At 41.9% G+C, this 21736-nt stretch overlaps 2 protein-coding genes across 3 annotated transcripts in view; one reads left to right on the top strand and one right to left on the bottom strand.

The window, feature by feature from the left end:
- The first annotated feature begins 5920 nt into the window (after nucleotides 1-5920).
- On the top strand, nucleotides 5921-15558 carry slc28a1 (solute carrier family 28 member 1). 2 transcript variants are annotated; one of them, XM_029757614.1, is made up of 18 exons: nucleotides 5921-6044; nucleotides 6317-6393; nucleotides 6481-6557; nucleotides 7119-7210; nucleotides 7458-7647; nucleotides 7753-7894; nucleotides 8198-8311; nucleotides 8717-8791; nucleotides 8888-8968; nucleotides 9108-9188; nucleotides 12382-12507; nucleotides 12625-12755; nucleotides 12885-13053; nucleotides 13387-13584; nucleotides 14369-14450; nucleotides 14558-14656; nucleotides 14813-14918; nucleotides 15021-15558. In XM_029757614.1, the coding sequence occupies exons 1-18, from the start codon at nucleotides 6041-6043 to the stop codon at nucleotides 15130-15132; spliced, it is 1956 nt and encodes a 651-aa protein (XP_029613474.1). In that variant the 5' UTR covers nucleotides 5921-6040; the 3' UTR covers nucleotides 15133-15558. The 2 variants fall into 2 exon arrangements, with proteins under 2 accessions (XP_029613474.1, XP_029613473.1); XM_029757613.1 differs by having other exon boundaries at nucleotides 6314-6393.
- A 15-nt stretch (nucleotides 15559-15573) lies between these two features.
- The window catches only part of alpk3a (alpha-kinase 3a), a 28275-nt gene continuing 22112 nt past the window's right edge, over nucleotides 15574-21736 (bottom strand). The window contains exons 8-14 of the mRNA XM_029757612.1: nucleotides 21129-21256; nucleotides 20992-21027; nucleotides 20575-20849; nucleotides 20035-20123; nucleotides 19626-19843; nucleotides 19481-19529; nucleotides 15574-17739 (exon numbers count right to left, since the gene is read on the bottom strand). Coding sequence (XP_029613472.1) covers nucleotides 17370-17739; nucleotides 19481-19529; nucleotides 19626-19843; nucleotides 20035-20123; nucleotides 20575-20849; nucleotides 20992-21027; nucleotides 21129-21256 — 1165 coding nt within the window. The 3' untranslated portion in view covers nucleotides 15574-17369. The remainder of the gene's footprint in view (nucleotides 17740-19480; nucleotides 19530-19625; nucleotides 19844-20034; nucleotides 20124-20574; nucleotides 20850-20991; nucleotides 21028-21128; nucleotides 21257-21736) is intronic.

Here is a 21736-nt window from a genome sequence, read left to right as displayed (position 1 = left end):
TTGGTCTGTTTTTGTGATCGTCAGCTATTTAGCGTAGTAGTAGCCTAGTCTCTGTGAAAGCAATGTTGTAGTCCTATAGGCTTCTTTAGAAAGTGTGAGCCATCCAGTGAAAGTAGATTGATTAACTGAGATCCACGTCATCATTTGTATACTCGTGTTAATGTGTTTTACTATCAATCTGTCTCAAACACGCAAATGTAAACTTGAAGCCTTTCATAAACTTTGGCTTTTCTTGGGGGGATTTTGGGGGGATTTTGGATTTTAGCTGGGGGTGTTTGTCTTGGGTCTGGGTTGCTGGTGTGTGTTGTGTTCTGGGGCCTGTACTGGCGGTGGCAGGTGGGGCAACTTTGTCTCAGAGCATTTCATATTATTTGTACGTAAAGGGTTAGGAGAAGGATTAGCTAGCATGTTCAGTAGTTGCGAAGTAGCTAAAAAGTAGTAAGTAGTTGACAATGTGCTAATTAGCTAAAATGCTAAAGTTGTCCGAGATGAGATTTGAACTCACAACCTTTGGGATGCTAGATGTTTGCGTTATACACCCAGCTCTGAACATTCACCCTCCTTTCGTTTTTGCCTTAAGTAACCATCTGTCTTATGTACCATATCATACCAGTATCTTTGATTTACGTACAGAAAAATACAAAATGCTTTGAGACCAGGTTGGGTGGTGAGGGTGCCAATTGAAAATGGTTTTGAGTAAAATGCAGCTTTACTGTAGCTATTCACTGCTATGAAACCTCATATGTTTTTAATGCTTTTTGCACTGGTTCCATTTATTATGTTATGTCTCATGCATATACATTTATGCTGCTTTCTTGGCCAGGACTCATCTAAAAAATATCAAATCAAATTTTATTTGTCATATACACATGGTTAGCATATGTTAATGCGAGTGTAGCGAAATGCTTGTGCTTCTACTTCCGAACATGCAGTAATATCTAACAAGTAATCTAACAATTTCACAACAACTACCTCATACACACAAGTGTAAAGGAATGAATAAGAATATGTACATAAAAATATATATGGATGAGCGATGGCCGAACGGCATAGGCAAGATGCAGTAGATGGTATAGAGTACAGTATATACATTTGAGATGAGTAGTGTAGGGTATGTAAACATGATATAAAGTGGCATTGTTTAAAGTGACTAGTGATACATTTTTTACATCCAATTTTTAATTATTAAAGTGGCTAGAGATTGAGTCAGTATGTTGGCAGCAGCCACTCACTGTTAGTGATGGCTGTTTAACAGTCTGATGGCCTTGAGATAGAAGCTGTTTTTCAGTCTCTCGGTCCCAGCTTTGATGCACCTGTACTGACCTCGCCTTCTGGATGATAGCGGGGTGAACAGGCAGTGGCTCGGGTGGTTGTTGTCCTTGATGATCTTTTTGGCCTTCCTGTGACATCGGGTGGTGTAGGTTTCCTGGAGAGCAGGTAGTTTGCCCCCAGTGATGCGTTGTGCAGACCTCACTACCCTCTGGAGAGCCTTACGGTTGTGGGTGGAGCAGTTGCCGTACCAGGCGGTGATACAGCCCGACAGGATGCTCTCGATTGTGCATCTGTAAAAGTTTGTGAGTGTTTTTGGTGACAAGCCGAATTTCTTCAGCCTCCTGAGGTTGAAGAGGCGCTGTTGCGCCTTCTTCACCACGCTGTCTGTGTGGGTGGACCATTTCAGTTTGTCTGTGATGTGTACGCAGAGGAACTTAAAACTTTCCACCTTCTCCACTACTGTCCCGTCGATGTGGATAGGGGGGTGCAGTCATGGGTGAACAGGGAGTACAGGAGAGGGCTGAGAACGCAACCTTGTGGGGCCCCAGTGTTGAGGATCAGCGGGGTGGAGATGTAGTTTCCTACCTTCACCACCTGGGGGCGGCCTGTCAGGAAGTCCAGAACCCAGTTGCACAGGGCGGGGTTGAGACCCAGGGTCTCGAGCTTAATGACGAGTTTGGAGGGTGTTAAATGCTGAGCTGTAGTCGATGAACAGCATTCTATACCGACGCTTAGCTTGTGAAAATATGTAAATCTCTATGTGACATCTGGTTAAATAAAACATTCAAATAATAATATCTATAGCCTTTGATTGTTTCCTCTAGGTTAAATGGGCCTTGAATCTTTGTTTACATTTACATTTAAGTCATTTAGCAGACGCTCTTATCCAGAGCGACTTACAAATTGGTGCATTCACCTTATGATATCCAGTGGAACAACCACTTTACAATAGTGCATCTAAATCTTTTAAGAGGGGGGGGGGTTAGAAGGATTACTTTATCCTATCCCAGGTATTCCTTAAAGAGGTGGGGTTTCAGGTGTCTCCGGAAGGTGGTGATTGACTCCGCTGTCCTGGCGTCGTGAGGGAGCTTGTTCCACCATTGGGGTGCCAGAGCAGCGAACAGTTTGGACTGGGCTGAGCGGGAACCGTGCTTCCTCAGAGGTAGGGGGGCCAGCAGGCCAGAGGTGGATGAACGCAGTGCCCTTGTTTGGGTGTAGGGCCTGATCAGAGCCTGTAGGTATGGAGGTGCCGTTCCCCTCACAGCTCCGTAGGCAAGCACCATGGTCTTGTAGCGGATGCGAGCTTCAACTGGAAGCCAGTGGAGAGAGCGGAGGAGCGGGGTGACGTGAGAGAACTTGGGAAGGTTGAACACCAGACGGGCTGCGGCGTTCTGGATGAGTTGTAGGCGTTTAATGGCACAGGCAGGGAGCCCAGCCAACAGCGAGTTGCAGTAATCCAGACGGGAGATGACAAGTGCCTGGATTAGGACCTGCGTCACTTCCTGTGTGAGGCAGGGTCGTACTCTGCGAATGTTGTAGAGCATGAACCTACAGGATCGGGTCACCGCCTTGATGTTAGTGGAGAACGACAGGGTGTTGTCCAGGATCACGCCAAGGTTTTTAGCACTCTGGGAGGAGGACACAAGGGAGTTGTCAACCGTGATGGCGAGATCATGGAACGGGCAGTCCTTCCCCGGGAGGAAGAGCAGCTCCGTCTTGCCGAGGTTCAGCTTGAGGTGGTGATCCGTCATCCACACTGATATGTCTGCCAGACATGCAGAGATGCGATTCGCCGCCTGGTTATCAGAAGGGGGAAAGGAGAAGATTAATTGTGTGTCGTCTGCATAGCAATGATAGGAGAGACCATGTGAGGATATGACAGAGCCAAGTGACTTGGTGTATAGCGAGAATAGGAGAGGGCCTAGAACAGAGCCCTGGGGGACACCAGTGGTGAGAGCGCGTAGTGCGGAGACAGATTCTCGCCACGCCACCTGGTAGGAGCGACCTGTCAGGTAGGACGCAATCCAAGCGTGGGCCGCGCCGGAGATGCCCAACTCGGAGAGGGTGGAGAGGAGGATCTGATGGTTCACAGTATCAAAGGCAGCAGATAGGTCTAGAAGGATGAGAGCAGAGGAGAGAGAGTTAGCTTTAGCAGTGCGGAGAGCCTCCGTGACACAGAGAAGAGCAGTCTCAGTTGAATGCCCAGTCTTGAAACCTGAAACCTTTGTTTTGAATAGATGTTTCAATTGTGTGAAATCTCAGCTGTTTTGAATAGGTCTCTGGATATCCTATCCAGGCTGCTAAAGTTCAGATGATGTAAACAGTGCAGTCTTTGCACATTAATGTATTTCACTGATTCTTTATGAATAACATTATGTTGGTGTTTATTACCAGTTCATGCTAGGATTTGACTTTCAGTGGATGAACACTAATCAGTCTTATTAAAATTACACATTTTTGAGGGCAAATTTAGATGCTAAGCTCCATAACTGCCTCTGTGAACACTTAACACATTGAGCACACCCTGGGCCTCAAAATAGATTGGCAATGGGCAACTGAATTTGCCAGACCAATTCTGGTTATTGGAATCTTTAATTACACAAGGTGCTTTTTCTACAATGGCTACTTTGTCATAAAATGTTTCTTCTAATACATTAAATCCGTTGGAGACTATAGAAAAATGTGTCAAATCATGCCGTTATTTAATGTATTGCTTATAAATGTATCTATAAACAATACAAGGAAATGGTATGAATCATACGCTATTTACTTGGAATCATTTGCTAAAGGACACTTAGGTGAGACCAAATCAGTGACTCATGACCTTCTCAATTTAATTGCTGCAAAATCCATAAATGTGGTCATTAACACCTGTTAATACATTTCATTGTCTTCAAATATGGCTTTATAGCCAGTGAACATCGCCAGAGCTTACTTTTAAATTACCAGTAATGTATTGTCAATTTCTCATCCTACTCTGGAATGGCTTGAGGGCCAGTTGATTTTTATGCGGTTCAGCTAGATTGTCTCCATTTCCTTAGCACTTTGTCTGATGTCTGAGACTGTTTTAGTTGTGAGCAGTAATGAGTAGAACAAATAGCTGTCATTAGATGCACTCATGGAACTGTTTTTTTCCTTCTCTGCTTCTTTCAAATGTGAGATGTATGTATCCGTCTTTCCAAACAAATTATGAATATTAAAGGGGTACTTTGGGATTTTGGTAATGGGATTTGTATCTACTTCCCAAGAGTCAGATGAAGTCGTGGATACCATTTCTGTCTCTCTCCACTATGAAGGAAGTTAAAGGTAGTTCCGTGTGCAGTAACTAGTGTTAGCGCAATGACTGGAAGTCTATGGGTATCTACTAGCACGCTAAATAGCAATTGTACTAGCACTAGTTAGCAACTTCCCTCAAACTGCATACAGAGACATAAAAATGGTATCCACGAGTTAATTGACAAAACCCGGAAGTGTCCCTTTAAGTGAGTTGAGTTTGCATACTTGAAAAACAACTAAACGGCCTATTGAAGACAATAGCATATAGGATCTGGACTGCAGTTTTAGCACAGAACAATGAGCCAGATATTTCACCGGATGTATAAGTGTGAATCATCCAGTTTGTATCCACTCACTACAAAATATGGTGATGAGAGGAAGCCTAGTGGCCAGCAGTGGGAGAAGATGGAGAGAGATGGATTTTGGCCAACATTATGCACATTTTCTGATTAATGAAACATTTGATCTCAATATAGTTTTCTGTTCCCAAAACTAGAATCTGTTATGAACAGTGGACTAAGTTATGTAGTATTTACCCTGTGCCAAAGTTGTTTTTTTAAATTGCGTTGTTTAGAAGTGCAATGGCAAATTTAGTTATTGCACATGTGCACTTCAGAGTAGGCGTTCCCTAACAGAAATATACAAACATATGCTAGAACGCGCCTATAGGATCTCGCTAGCTCGTGCTTGGCTCTGCCCCGCTCCTTGATTGTTCTGCCCACAGTGACTAATTTGTTCCCATTGGAAACGACAGGCTATGGTCTATCTTGGGTTAAGTTATAAAAATATTTGTCTACACTGTCCATACAAACCGACATAACAGAATTTGTATTGTGCAACACTGGCATCTTGTGTACAGAAGCAAATAGCACTGCGTTTGTGACTTGAAGGAAATAGGCAATCTTTTAGATTACATTTTTAAGTACATATTTGTCTAAAGCTTTTTAAATGTGTCATATTTTTTCAAAGACCACTTTTATGAGACGTAAAATGTATGTTATGGTTGTACTTGAGAAAAAAAGGGCTAGGTCTGCTGTTTTTCTACTTATGACATAATAATATAGAGGATAGGGTGGAGGGTTTACCAGATAGACATTCTAAGATAATCCACTATACTGTATGGACTCTTTAGTAGGAATTTAACCCTAACAATGTCAGTTATGTCTAATCAACCATTGCATATTGGATGTTATTACATGGCTAGGCCTAAGTCTAAAATTTATTTTTGCTGAATGGGCAAAGTGGAGTATTTGGTTTCCAAAGTAAACAGAATGCCTCTAATCTAATATTTCTTGTAAATGGTCTATCAATAAATCAATCCCAAAACTTGCCACATGCATGCCTACGTCAAGGACTGCCTGAGAAACTGATTAAAGCTTCTCTTGAACTTGTCTGTTAATTAATGATAAGATTTCTCAAGGAGGGCAGAGTATATTTCCCGGCACAGTATTTTGCAACATAGTATTCGTCACACAGACTAAGAGCACGCACAATGAGTAAGTTAATGGCATTCCTGTTTTCCTGAATTGAACGTTTAAGGAAGTTTTGAATAGAACGTGTGTTTTTGAGGACTGTTTTCCACAAGATGACCATGAGGATAGTGTTTGAATGCTTTCGCCATCACTAGGGTGCTAGAATCTCAACGTGTTTCACAGAGGAAATACAGACTTAAGCTGGGACGTTTTTGGCTCCTTTGAGTGTGGTGAACACATTGGTTTTTTCAAACAGCTAATACAAATGACTAAACATTGCCTCTCTTTTTCAGCAGAAGCCACTGGTACAGCGCTTAAAGTTGTGTCTCATGTTAATGGACTTGGGGTGGTCAATGAGGGATTTGAAACACAGGTATGTAAAGAAAAAATTGCATGCTTACATTTTTCAACATGTACAGTATGTGAATTGATGAATAAACAGACACTTCATTCCTCTCAGGAGGATGACATTACAGTTAGTAACAGAAGCAGTATCAAAGAGGAGCGCTCAAAAAAAGGATTCGGATTATATTTAAGGTATGCCAGTCAAACTAAAGGGCTAAAGTTTGTAGTGTTTATTGTGGTGCACACACATCAGCATAACGTTTTGAATGTTGATTCTGAGAAACAGATTTAATCAACACCTCATTGCAGGGATGTAGAACACAATTGCACTACAGTACTTCACAGCAAAAGTTTGACTCAAATAAAAATGTGTTTAGTTTTATCTCACCCACTCAATAACATGGTGTTATTAGTATCAGTAAATGTTCTGTACATTGTGCAGAGCGAGAGAGACAAAGCAATTTTTCTGCAAGGTTTTTATTTGATTGAATTCCAACCTCAGATAATCTTCTTGTCCCTGCTTTTATCTTGAGCTATCCTATTTCATAAAGTCCTCTTCATGTTTATGAAGTCATAAGAGAAACCTCCCAATATAAATACAAGGAAGCGTAGTCCATTATCTGATGCCACGTCATGCTATTGTGCAGAAAAGAAAGACAAGTTGTAATGTCTTTGTTGATTATTAGATCAATATAAGAATGGTTGTTTGTAATATGCCGTGGTAACTAACCTGTTCTTTGATTGGTTCTTTAGTAAGGTTTCCAAGCCTCTTAATGCCACAGAGGATTACTTTAATGCTCACGCCAAAACCATCAAATACATTGTACTGGGCTTGCTCGGAGCAGGTATTTTATTTGAATTTAACCCTAACAAATGTACATATTGGGCTTCTAATTTACAAACTCATTGCTAATTATAGGTGTTGCCTTTTGTGCAAATACCAGAAAATAAAACCAGACTGAATGAGAAAATTGTACTCTATCCTATGAATTATCCTATGAAAGTGAAATGTTCTAAGAATCAGTCCCCTGACAATTGCTGATCACAACAATGTGATGCTCTTTTGATGTTACCTTTGTTTCTATATCACAGGCTACGTGGCATACTTCATCACAGCCTGCGTATTGGACTTTGAGAGAGCCACTGCCCTTGTGGTCCTCACCAGTTTGGCAGTTGTCGCCAAAGCCTATGACCTTGTGAAGACATACCATGGAGATAACATAACCAAATGTTTCATACCAGCTCAAAGATGCTTCAACAATTTCCGGAGATGGATAATAGGGTAAGCAGCTATTTCATATGGACACTTTAAATGGTCTGAGAAAATGAATTAATTTGGTGAGTGTATTTTTCTCTGTTGACTGAGAGTCTGTTGTGGGTTCTTTAGAGTTTTCGTTGTTGCGGTGCTGTTCCTGCTAGTGACTTGGCTCGTTGTGGACACAAGCAAGCGACCAGAGCAGCTCATCTCATTTGGAGGGGTCTGCATGTTCATTCTAGTCATTTTCATCTTCTCAGCCCACAGGACAGAGGTAAGCTTAACATCACAGCAAATCGCTCCGATCCCATCACAGAATGAGAGTGGCCAGGCTTTCCCATAATGCATGTCTACCTGTAATAACACATGATTGGTTATAACTGCTTATCTATGACTGTTTTTTTAGACTTTGAATTTCCTGTGGACTTCCTTTGGCCTTGTATGTCTTTTACCAGTTACGCCTAGCAATTCCTTCCATTGACTCACCAATTTATGGAGAATCCCTTGTTAAACAATAATGCATATCCAAACATTGTTTAAAGAGTATGTCAAGTGTGTTTGTTTGTCTCTGTTTCAGGTGGCATGGAAGTCAGTTTTTTGGGGTCTTGGTTTACAATTCTGTATCGGACTGTTTGTCATAAGGACAGAGCCAGGACTCACAGCCTTCCAATGGCTTGGAGAACACGTGCAGGTATCCTTGTTTCTGAAGTGCTCCTTATCTTAAAGAAGTATACCTTGACTACCTGGAAGTTGTCCTTGTATCTGGGAGGTCCCTCTTTTATGAGGCATTGTGAAATCTCATGGATGGCCCATGAAGCTATTTACAACCACTTTTTAAATGTATTTTTATTTCACCTTTATTTAACCAGGTAGGTCAGTTGAGAATAAGTTGTCATTTACAACTGCGACCTGGCCTGTAATCTACAGACTCTCTAATCTAAAACTGCTATTTTGACTTAACCATTGATTTGAGACAGTATTATGTAAGTAACAATTGTAGCTAGTTGCATGGAATGACAAAATATTGAGCATCATTGTTGACATGAATACAAATGAGCAGACAATCATCTTTTTTCTCTTGTTTTTTAAATTTCAGATATTCTTGAACTACACAAAAGACGGGTCATCATTTGTTTTTGGACCACTAGTATTGGACATCTTCGCATTTCAGGTCAGTGAGCAATAGTTCAGTAGATGTACTAGAAACATTTATTTATTTGATAATGAATCCAGGATTGATCAATATATGTCCCTGTTCCTTCTCCAGGCTTTGCCCATTGTGATATTCTTCAGCAGTGTGATGTCAGTCCTTTATTTCCTTGGAATAATGCAATGGCTCATCATTAAGGTAAGAGACCTTCAAACATTAAGCCCTATATGAAGCTTCTGTGTTAGGTTTGGGCACAGTCATATACATACGGCTCTAGGTTTGTGTGTGTACTGTATAATTTATGTTTACAAGAAGCCATGTGTTTTTCCCCTTTCAGATTGCATGGGTAATGCAGATAACGATAGGAACCTCACCCACTGAGACCTTGAGTGTTGCAGGCAACATATTTGTTGGACAGGTACATTTGCCTGTTTGTAGTCGAGGGTATTTCAGTTCCTACTTCAATATAAGAATTATTGGAGGATACATATACTTAAGATAACACCATTGTAGTAATTACACTAAGTGATGTTTACACTTCACAATGTCTTACAAAGTAATATTGATGAGGATTAGGACATACAAAGTTGATTTATCGTTTAACAGATTACATTTTTTGAAAAGTGAGGCGAGCGAATAAAAATAAAATATGACAAAATACAATACAATTTGTAAAAATACTAAACAACCTTAGTAAAACACCTAGTGACCTCACCAAGAGATTTTAGTGTCACGTCCTGACCAGTAAAGGGGTTATTTGTTATTGTAGTTTGGTCAGGACGTGGCAGGGGGTGTTTGTTTTATGTGGTTCGGGGTTTGTTGGGATATGTTCTTGTGTAAGAGGGGTGTTTGTTTTATGTGTTCCGGGGTTTTGGGGTATTGTTCTATGTTTTGTATTTCTATGGTTTTTCTATGTTGTGTATTTCTTTGTTGGCCTGGTATGGCTCTCAATCAGGAACAGCTGTACATCGCTGTTGCTGATTGGGAGTCATACTTAGGTAGCCCTTTTTTCACCTGTCTTTTGTGGGAAGTTGTTTTTGCACTGCTGTGTTTAGCCTGCAAGACTGTTTGTCGTTTGTTTTCTTGTTTTGTTATTTAGTGTCTCAATAAAAGTAAATATGAGCACTCAACCCGCTGCGCCTTGGTCTACTCCATACGACGACCGTTACATTTAGCCTTTTGAATAAGGGTTTTGGAATGACAGTCACAGGGACCACAGTTTGAGTCCTGGTCAGGGTAACCCCCTAATTATCCCTCGAGAACTCAAGGGGATTTAGCACATTGTGATGTGGACAATAAAAGGCCACTCTAAAATGTGATTTTTTTTTCACACAACACAATGCCACGGATGTCTCAAGGTTTGAGGGAGCGTGCAATTGGCATACTGACTGCAGGAATGTCCACCAGAGCTGTTGCCAGAGAATGTAATGTTATTTTCTCGACCAAAGTCGTTTTAGAGAATTTGAAAGTATGTCCAACCGGCCTCACAACCGCAGACCACGTGTAACCATGCCAGCCCAGGACCTCCACACCCGGCTTTTTTCCCTGCGGGATTGTCTGACACCAATTGTGGGTTTGCACAACCGAAGAATTTCTGCACCAACGGTCAGAAACCATCTCAGGAAAGCTCATCTGCGAGCTTGTCATCCTCACCAGGGTCTTGACCTGACTGCAGCTCGGCATCGCAACTAACTTTATTGGGCAAATCCTCATTTTCGCTAGCCACTGGCACGCTGGAGATGTGTTCTCTTCCCAGATGAATCTCGGTTTCAACTGTACCGGGAAAATGGCAGACGGCGTTGTGTGGGCAAGCGGTTTGCTGATGTCAACGTTGTGAACAGAGTGCCCCATGGTGGCGGTGGGGTTATGATATGGGCTGGCATAAGCTACGGACAACGAACACAATTGGATGTTATTAATGGCAATTTGAAGGCACAGAGATACTGTGACGAGATCCTGAGGCCCATTGTCGTACCATTCATCCGCCTCCTTCACCTCATGTTTCAGCATGATAATGCACAGCCCCATGTCGCAAGGATCTGAACACAATTCCTGGAAGCTGAAAATGTCCCAGTTATTCCATAGCCTGCATACTCACCAGACATCACCCGTTTAGCATGTTAGGGATGCTCTGGATTGACATGTACAACAGTGTGTTCCAGTTCCCACCAATATCGGGGCAGCAGGTAGCCTAGTGGTTGGAGTATTGGGCCAGTAACTGAAAGGTTGCTAGATCGAATCCTCGAGCTGACAAGGTAAAAATCTGTCGTTCTGCCCCTGAACAAGGCAGTTAACCCACTGTTCCCAGGCCATCATTGTAAATAAGAATTTGTTCTTAATGTAACGGTCGTCGTAGGAAGTGGACCAAGGCGCAGCGGGTTGAGTGCTCCTTTTAACTTTTAATAAAGAACACTGTAAATACAAAACAAGAAAACGACTGGCTGATACACAGCTATGCACAAAACACCCTCCCACAATTCCCATAACAAACACACTCCTAATTATAGGACCTTCAATCAGAGGCAACAAAAAACAGCTGCCTCCAATTGAAGGCCCCAATCCCAATTACCTAAACATAGAAATAGAATGACTAGACGGAACATAGAAATACACTAACATAGAACATAGACCAAAACCCCGGAATACATAAATCAAACACCCCTCTACGTAAACACACACCCCGAACCATATAAAACAAATACCCCCCTGCCACGTCTTGACCAAACTACAATAACAGATAACCCCTTTACTGGTCAGAACGTGACACTTAACTGACTTGCCTAGTTAAATAAAGGTTAAATAAAAAAAATATCCAGCGACAGTCATTGAAGAGGAGTGGGACAACATTCCACAGGCCACAATCAACAGCCTGATCAACTCTATGTGGAGGAGATGTGACGTGCTACGTGAGGCAAATGGTGTTCACACCAGATACTGACTGATTTTCTGATCCACACACCTACCTTTTACAAAATATATATCTGTGACCAAGAGATGCATATCTGTATTCCCAGTCATGTGAAATCCATAGATTAGGGCCTAACAAATGTTTTTCAATTGACTGATTTCCTTATATGAACTGTAACTCAGTAAAATCTTAACAAATTAACAAATTATTAATTTGATTCACATAATTCGGTCCACCATGATTGCTCAAATCATGTGAATCAAATTATTCATTTGTTTATTGCGAACAGTCATTTTAGGAATAAAATATTTAGCTAGCCTTCGTTTTGGATTATGTGGCTGCAAAACTTGTTTTGTAGATGCTTCAAGTTGATTTGGGCATTCAATTTATGGGACATTGCAATTCAATTAAACACTTCTAAGGTAAGATAAATACGGTTAAACTAAAAAAGGTACATTTCCTGTAGAAAATGTGTGCTTGCTTCAGCTGTTTAAAAATATTTGTATGGTAATTGTTCATTTCGTCAAATTCTTTTGTAAATTCATCGATTCAAATGAATCGTTCCAATCATTATTTAAAAAAAATGTGAAGCGGGCCATCCGTTAAACATTAAATCAACTTTGTTAGGCTTAGCTGATTCTATCCACTTGCTGTGTAGAATTCTTTATTAAAGCATTCCGCTTTATAATGTTTTCTTCATCAGACTGAAGCCCCATTGCTGATTCGCCCCTATTTGATGGACATGACCAAATCTGAAGTGCATGCTGTCATGGTTGGAGGCTTTGCCACCATTGCAGGAAGTGTGATGGGTGCATTCATCTCATTTGGGGTAAGACCAAAGAGTCATCCCTCCAATGCACCCAGTTTTTCATCTTTTGTCTCAGTTAATTCTAATGTGACTGATCTTCATCGTTATGTGAGATTGAGATTGCTCAATGCCCCACAGATTGATGCATCCTCTCTGATATCTGCCTCTGTAATGGCTGCCCCATGTGCCTTGGCAATCTCCAAGCTGTCCTATCCGGAGACAGAGGAGAGCAAATTTACATCAGAGCAAAATATCAAAGTGGCTTGTGGGTATGTGTTTTTGTGTTTTGTGTTTGTGTGTATGTGTTTGCCATTTACCGATTCTTTACATTCCCCTGCATTTTGTTGTATATATAGTAGACTTTCTGTGGTTCATATTGGGCTGTCTTAACTCCCCAGTGATGAACAGAACATTTTGGAAGCAGCTAGCAGTGGAGCATCTACATCAATATGCCTTGTTGCTAATATAGTTGTCAACTTGATAGCATTCCTTGCGATACTGGCATTCATCAATGCATCTCTTGGCTGGCTGGGAGGCCTGGTGGGATTTCCCTCTATCACATTTGAGGTATGCTCCAGGCAGCTCCACATACCTTAATCCCATTTCACATTCAAAGATCCTTCTGTCTTGAATTGACACCGATGACCGATTGACACCCAGTACTTCGTGATGAGTGATGGACATGCTTTGGCATTTTTTTATTTAACAGCATGTGATGCATGGCTGAATAATTGTGCACATCAGAAAATAAGATAATTATTTCAATGTGCCTTGGTAAGATGTCCAAATCATCAATGTGTAAAATAATTCAGATTAAAATATCTAAAGTTGATACTTTATGGACTGGAAACTATTAACCCCGTTATTGACGCTTGCTCTTGCTGCACTTTGCACCCATAGATAATCTGTTCCTATGTGTTAATGCCTGTGGCCTTCATGATGGGGATACCATTTGAAGAGAGTTTCATAGTAGCAGAACTCATCGGCACCAAGCTCTTCCTCAATGAGTTTCTGGCATATAAGAAGCTGTCAGAGTTGAAGAGTAACAGAGTCAACGGTCTGGATGAAATTATTGGCGATGAGAGGCAATGGATCTCAGTGCGTATGCTTTCTCCACTCTTATAATTAGTGTACAAATACTGTATGTGCTTATTGGAAATTATTATGTGCATAAAATCATAAATACTGCTATACATGCATACTGTAGTATTACTGATTATTCCCAAAACGTGGATGTGGACACTGTTGGGGTTCGTTCCTTGTTCCTTGTCAATCATTGGCTCATTGGTGAAATTAGCATTATGACAATAGCTTTAATTAAATAATTCAAAATCCTAACATAAGCATAATCAATTATTATAATACATCAAACATTTGGTACAGCCCCTATCATGACCCCTAGGTGAACCCCTGACAACACATGTACATTCCTCCACGTGTAAGACCTTTGTATTGACCTGTGTACTATGGAAGTATCTTTGATGCTCTGTAAGTGTATCTTACATTTTAGTCATTTAGCAGACACTTTTATCCAGAGCGACTTACAGTTAGAGCATTCATCTTAAGGGCTCCCGAGTGTCGCACCGGTCTTAGGCACTGCATCTCAGTGCTAGAGGTGTCACTACAGACCCTGGTTTGATTCCAGGCTGTATAACAACCGGCCGGGATTCAGAGTCCCATAGGGTGGCGAACAATTGGCCCAGCGTCGCCCGGGTTAGGGTTTGGCTGGGGTAGGCCGTCATTGTAAATACTCTTTTTTTTTCTTAATTGACTTGCCTAGTTAAATAACGGTTAATTAAAATAAAATAAAGATAGCTAGGTGAGATAACCACATTACAGTTGTAGCACAATCTTCTAACATACTGAGTTTCTACATTTACAGGTCAGATCAGAGATCATCTGCACTTATGCTCTGTGTGGATTTGCCAATTTCAGCTCACTAGGGATGGTAATTGGAGGCCTTTGTGAGTATAAGATTCCACACTTTGTACCACCTTATCTTTCTCCATGTGTTGCCATCCATCAGAATGTATTTTTAACAATTTCCATATTTTGTGATGTTACTTTATAGCCTCCATATGCCCATCCAGAAGAGCCGACATCTCCTCTTTAGTATTGAGAGCCCTGTTCACTGGGACCTGTGTGTCTCTGATTAATGCCTGTATTGCAGGTCTGTGCTTATTTTCACTTCAAAACTATTCTTAATATCAGTTTCCTCATCATCTGCCCTCTCCTGGATGTGTCATCTCACACATGTATTTTTAGATTAGTATGTGCAGGAGTGCAGGAGCATCATGCTTACTTTGTTTCTTTGTGACCTCTCCAGGTATTCTCTTTGTTCCTCCTCTTGACTGTTTGGAATTTTTCAGGACGTCCTTTTTCAACACCACAAATATAGACCTACAAAACTGCTGTACTGATCTCTTTGCAAGGTAGGTTTGCACAAGCACAACCGTGAAAGAGGGGTTAGGAGCTGGATATAACATGTTTCTCTACAGATCATTCTCCAAATCTAACCAAATACTTTGTTGCAGCACTGTGAACAATGGGACCATCTCATTTGAGGGCTCCTGGAGCACGGTGACCAACGCCACTTTGTACTTTACGAACTGCTGTGATCTCTTTGATTATACAGATTGTAACTAGGTCTTCCTGTAAGTCCTTTTATGTGTTAATTACCAGTGAGTAGATCAACTCATTCAGCTCTTTGTATGTACAGTATATATTATGTTTCATAACTTTTTTTCACATTTGATTGTATATATTTATACTATAAGTAATGTAGATTAAACTCCATCCAAAGATTACAAAATGAAGATAAACCTTGTACAGATAAAACAAGTCCTTTGACAGTTTTTTTATTTTATTTATGATAAATATAGTTATTTAGTTCTAAAGATTCACTCTTTCATTCAAAGAGTCAGAGAACAGATATATTGGAAATCAATGCAAAGAAATGCTGAAATGTGCTAAATAAGGATTGTAAATTGTAAGAGTGGATTATTTGCATTGAGTAAATCAGTAAGTCAAATTCTGCACTGTATCTAAATAAACAGTATGTAAAAATATGAATATGAACGTTTGACATGAATTGTATGTACACTTTTATTTTACAAAATCACAACATAACATACCAGATATTACAGTGTCAGGGACATTAATTTCAGTAGCATTCTGCCAACATATCAAACACTCTTAATCCCTCTTGCACTCACTCACTCACTCACTCACTCACTCACTCACTCACTCACTCACTCACTCACTCACTCACGTACATACTGTACGCTTCAAACTAGTGACAATATCCCCATCCCACCCCTCCCCCAGAAGTGTGAATGGTGAGAATGCATATCATTTTCAATTACAAAAGTCAGCTGGAGGTGAGTTACTGCTTTACTGTGATCATGGGCCAGGTCCAAAGCAGTTTCTACATGGTTCTGATATTATAGCTCTTATTCTTTCACCTTGTGAGTTGACCCATTTAAATGGCACCAAACATGTGCATTCCAAAGTTAAAGCGTTTATTTCAGTAATCCCCTTATTGCTCTTCAACACTCAAGGCTTTGTCAGTTATTTCAGTAATCCCCTTATTGCTCTTCAACACTCAAGGCTTTGTCAGTTAATCCTTTGAAGAACCAGGTTAAGGGGATCGGTGTACTGTACTATTCCTTTGAAGAACCAGGTTAAGGGGATCGGTGTACTGTACTGTTCCTTTGAAGAACCAGGTTAAGGGGATCGGTGTACTGTACTATTCCTTTGAAGAACCAGGTTAAGGGGATCGGTGTACTGTACTGTTCCTTTGAAGAACCAGGTTAAGGGGATCGGTGTACTGTACTGTTCCTTTGAAGAACCAGGTTAAGGGTATCGGTGTACTGTACTGTTCCTTTGAAGAACCAGGTTAAGGGGATCGGTGTACTGTACTGTTCCTTTGAAGAACCAGGTTAAGGGGATCGGTGTACTGTACTATTCCTTTGAAGAACCAGGTTAAGGGGATCGGTGTACTGTATTGTTCAGACTTAAGCATGTGAACATGTTCATTTCCAATGAACAGATTACAGGATTTGAACAAAGTTCAACAAAAATGAACTGAACTACAAAAACCTGGCAGTTTTCAAAAGGCAAGAAAACATTGGCAAAAAAAGTGCACAAAAACATATTCCCAGTGAAGAGGCAATAGTAATGTTGTCTTTGTTCAGTCTTCGGAAGACTGTAATGCGTAGTTTAAGGACATAATACTGCCATAATAGAAACAAGTAGAGCATGCTATACGACCAACAGTAACAAGATCCAATTACTGTTCAACAAAAACAATTTCAATGACCAAGGCATATACATCCCAGATGTACAATGCAGTTGGTGCACTTCACTACCCTTGCATCTGCATCAAGCTTTTAGAGTTCTGCTTATGGCCACGGCTTTGTATCCAGCACCATTGTTTCAACCACTTCATAAGTCTCTTCTTTTGAAGAGGACAGTACTGGATGTGAGAGAAAACGGTGTCCCATTTCCTTAGTGCTGGAAGTTTTCTTAAAGGTACTGTACCTCCTCCACTCACTTAAACCGTTTCAGCAGTAAGCTGGAGAATGGGGAGTATCTTACTACTACTGATGGTTATTGAGAAATTCACAGTAATGTTATATAAACATCCACTAGGGTGACCTATTCCCTAGATTTTAACTCATCTCCCTGTTTGTCTTTCCTTCTTGGATGAAAACTTTTCAGGCACAAGCTCTGTAACATTTTGTTCAAGGCCATGCTGGTTGTCCTAGCTTCAACCCAACTAAATACAGCAATGGGTGACAGGAAAACATAAAAAAGCTGAACGTTGGCGTGAAAGAAAAGGGAAGCTGCTTTGATATGTATTCCCTTTGGACGTTGCTACCTCATACCACAACTTTGAGACTCTCCTCCGCCTTGGGTTTGGCTGTGGACTGGTTGTCTTCTGTCTCCCTAGTCTTTCTAGGCACCTTTGGGCTGGAGGTGGCCTTTCTGGTTGTCAAGGGGCTGTTCAGTCCTTTTCTCTGCAGCTGGGGGCTGGATGAGCCCAACTTCCTGTTGTGCTGAGGGCTGGACGAGCCCAACTTCCTGCCGAGCAAGGGGCTCCGGGAGCCTTTGATCTTGGGGGGCTGCTGCAGGGTGTCCATGGGCTTCAGAGTTCTCAGGCTGAGGAGCCCACAGTAGTAGTTACACTGATGCTGAGTCAGGAACTGCTCAAACACCTTAGGATAACCATCATCTGTAAGGCCTTGATACCTGCAATGCAGAAGTCATTTCATAACTAAGAGTTGGATAAGATGATGTGGACCAATTGGTAAAACATTAACACAGTATAGACCTACTTCAAATAATAGCATCAATAGGTATTTCCATATGACAAACTAAATATACTGCTCAAAAAAATAAAGGGAACACTTAAACAACACATCCTAGATCTGAATGAAAGAAATAATCTTATTAAATACTTTTTTCTTTACATAGTTGAATGTGCTGACAACAAAATCACACAAAAATAATCAATGGAAATACAATTTATCAACCCATGGAGGTCTGGATTTGGAGTCACACTCAAAATTAAAGTGGAAAACCACACTATAGGCTGATCCAACTTTGATGTAATGTCCTTAAAACAAGTCAAAATGAGGCTCAGTAGTGTGTGTGGCCTCCACGTGCCTGTATGACCTCCCTACAACGCCTGGGCATGCTCCTGATGAGGTGGCGGATGGTCTCCTGAGGGATCTCCTCCCAGACCTGGACTAAAGCATCCGCCAACTCCTGGACAGTCTGTGGTGCAACGTGGCGTTGGTGGATGGAGTGAGACATGATGTCCCAGATGTGCTCAATTGGATTCAGGTCTGGGGAACGGGCGGGCCAGTCCATAGCATCAATGCCTTCCTCTTGCAGGAACTGCTGACACACTCCAGCCACATGAGGTCTAGCATTGTCTTGCATTAGGAGGAACCCAGGGCCAACCGCACCAGCATATGGTCTCACAAGGGGTCTGAGGATCTCATCTCGGTACCTAATGGCAGTCAGGCTACCTCTGGCGAGCACATGGAGGGATGTGCGGCCCCCCAAAGAAATGCCACCCCACACCATGACTGACCCAACGCCAAACCGGTCATGCTGGAGGATGTTGCAGGCAGCAGAACGTTCTCCACGGCGTCTCCAGACTCTGTCACGTCTGTCACGTGCTCAGTGTGAACCTGCTTTCATCTGTGAAGAGCACAGGGCGCCAGTGGCGAATTTGCCAATCTTGATGTTCTCTGGCAAATGCCAAACGTCCTGCACGGTGTTGGGCTGTAAGCACAACCCCCACCTGTGGACTTTGGGCCCTCATACCACCCTCATGGAGTCTGTTCCTGACCGTTTGAGCAGACACATGCACATTTGTGGCCTGCTGGAGGTCATTTTGCAGGGCTCTGGCAGTGCTCCTCCTGCTCCTCCTTGCACAAAGGCGGAGGTAGCGGTCCTGCTGCTGGGTTGTTGCCCTCCTACGGCCTCCTCCACGTCTCCTGATGTACTGGCTTGTCTCCTGGTAGCGCCTCCATGCTCTGGACACTACGCTGACAGACACAGCAAACCTTCTTGCCACAGCTCGCATCGATGTGCCATCCTGGATGAGCTGCACTACCTGAGCCACTTGTGTGGGTTGTAGACTTCGTCTCATGCTACCACTAGAGTGAAAGCACCGCCAGCATTCAAAAGTGACCAAAACATCAGCCAGGAAGCATAGGAACTGAGAAGTGGTCTGTGGTCCCCACCTGCAGAACCACTCCTTTATTGGGGGTGTCTTGCTAATTGCCTATAATTTCCACCTGTTGTCTATTCCATTTGCACAACAGCATGTGAAATTTGTTGTCAATCAGTGTTGCTTCCTAAGTGGACAGTTTGATTTCACAGAAGTGTGATTGACTTGGAGTTACATTGTGTTGTTTAAGTGTTCCCTTTATTTTTTTGAGCAGTGTATATTATTCTGATATTTGGATATACAAACCCCTTTGATTTCGTGACGATTCTAACTTTAGTGATCTTCGGTCCAACACCTGAAAGAAACAAAGTACATGGATCATATTGTTATTTGAACTGACTTTGCTCATCTTTTTCCTTTGAGAATGACCCTGTCTGCTAATCTTTCTTACCCTCCAGCCCAGTAACCAGTAAGTTGCCATTTGTCCATTGGTGTATCCAATGCTGGAAGGAGCAGCATTTCATTTCCACCTCTGAGGTGGCTCTGGTGATCAGCCTGCCTTTGGCATCCATCATACAGTACTTAAGGAAGATGCCCTTCAGGTCAGCCTCCACAGTGGCGTAAGGGACAGAGTTGGCAGGGCGGTACACCAGATAGAGAGGGCTCACTCTGTGTAAAGATGCAGCAAAACAAAGGTGTTGGCACGTGCAGGGAAAGAATGACATAATCATACTCAGCTGTTTTTTGTCCTCAATTTACTCATACTGTTGTGTATTGATAATGATCATTGATAAGTGTATTCATAAAAAACATGTGATTAAAATGATCAAAATATACATTGCAGTCATTATATTACTTACTCTAGTGAAAAGCCAAAGTTTTCAATCACCCTCGCCTCAGCTGCAAAGATTTTGCAATACTCTCGAACTGTGTTTTGGATTTTGCACTCCTGGTGAGACAAAATGTAAAGATATGCCATATGCGTTTTCTCTACACTGAGGCTCTTCAATTCAATTGTTACACTAATCAACACCGGTTATGCATTGGTATGAACCCTGGACTCAGTCTCTGACTTAGTACCTGAATGCTATTATTCGATAACACCACAAGACCAGGGTCATATTCATTAAGGCACACCGTAGCAAAATGTTTTGCAACGGAAAACTAAAGTTCAGGTAGTCCCTTCCCTCCCTGTTTCAGTCCATTGTCTTCTGTTTTGTGCCTAATAAATACGACCCAGTACAGATTACTTCCTGTTGCAATACCAAACAACAGCTGACCATTTCTGTACATTTTTTCAAGCTTGACACAGAAATGCAGAGTCGGAGCAATACATAACTCTATAGGAGAGCTGTTCTTGTGATGAAATGTACCGTACATACATGTACAATAAGACTCACTTGCTTAGTAATTTCCATGTTTCTCTCTGCAAGGTTGCTCTCCTGTTTGGTCCCATAGGCGATGGGGCTTTGTAATTTAATGATACAGGTGGTTCCGGACTCAAACACAGGGTCTAGGCCATAGATAACCTTCGCCCTGCAGGCCTTGTGTGCACAGCCCTCTCCCAGGTGGGCCTCCTGTGTCATGATGCGCCCAAAGAACTTCTCCCCCCAGTAGCCCGGGTCTGCTAGGCCTTTGGTGAATAGCATTGGAGTCATTTCCATCTCTTCTCCAACTGTAAAGAACACAATATGGATGTCAGAAGCTCTCCACAGGAGTAGTAACACTGTTAGAATAATTGCCATAAGGTATTCAACAATACAGCAAGCAAATAGAAGTTATCACTGTATAAACCTCTCAGTGCCTGTGAGGCTTACCTTCTAAATCCTCCCGCAGGAAGTACTCTGAAAGTACTGCAGAAGAAGAGAAAACAATCACAAATGGTAACTCATGGAAACAATTGTTGAAATAATATTGTGTGATTTCAAAATTATGTTCAGTTGACATCACTTACGGTCTACGCTGAGAAGGAAGTCAGTGGAATCTGTCCCAAATTCATTCTTGATTGAGCAGCCATACACCCCACAATCTCGACTGGATGTCTGGATGATGGCCAGCGCCACTTGGCTTTCATCTCCTCCACTGGGAAATAAAGGAAGATAAACAGGTTGACGTGACACAAGGCATACGCTCACGGCATATTCAATATCGTATTCACCTCCACAAGAGGTCACTGTGAGACTGAGACAGACAGTAGTGCTGTGTGCCGTGCTTGGCGAGGTGAGATTTTGCTGACCCAGCAGCCAATAGCACAGATCTAGACTTGAATGTTCCCTGGTGATTGCGAAATAGAGTGTCTCAGTTTACAGTGGCTGTGTCTGGCCAAAGATTCACCTTGCGTCACAGTAAGGCTCAGAGCTGGGTGGACTCCCTGGTCACATGAGCTGGATACCTCTCCGAGTGAGAATGAGAGAATGGCATGACTGTGTGATGGCCATGCTGGTATAATTAAAGGCTGTTCATCTTCACAACATTAGTCCTTCATATATAGCATATGGCCCAGATTAACCAGTCTATTAAGCTATTAATGAATGTTTACAGTATCACTGTACAAGCAACTTT

Source organism: Salmo trutta, chromosome 7, assembly GCF_901001165.1.
Source record: "Salmo trutta chromosome 7, fSalTru1.1, whole genome shotgun sequence".
Taxonomy (NCBI): domain Eukaryota; kingdom Metazoa; phylum Chordata; class Actinopteri; order Salmoniformes; family Salmonidae; genus Salmo; species Salmo trutta.
This window is presented reverse-complemented; position numbering and strand designations above follow the sequence as displayed.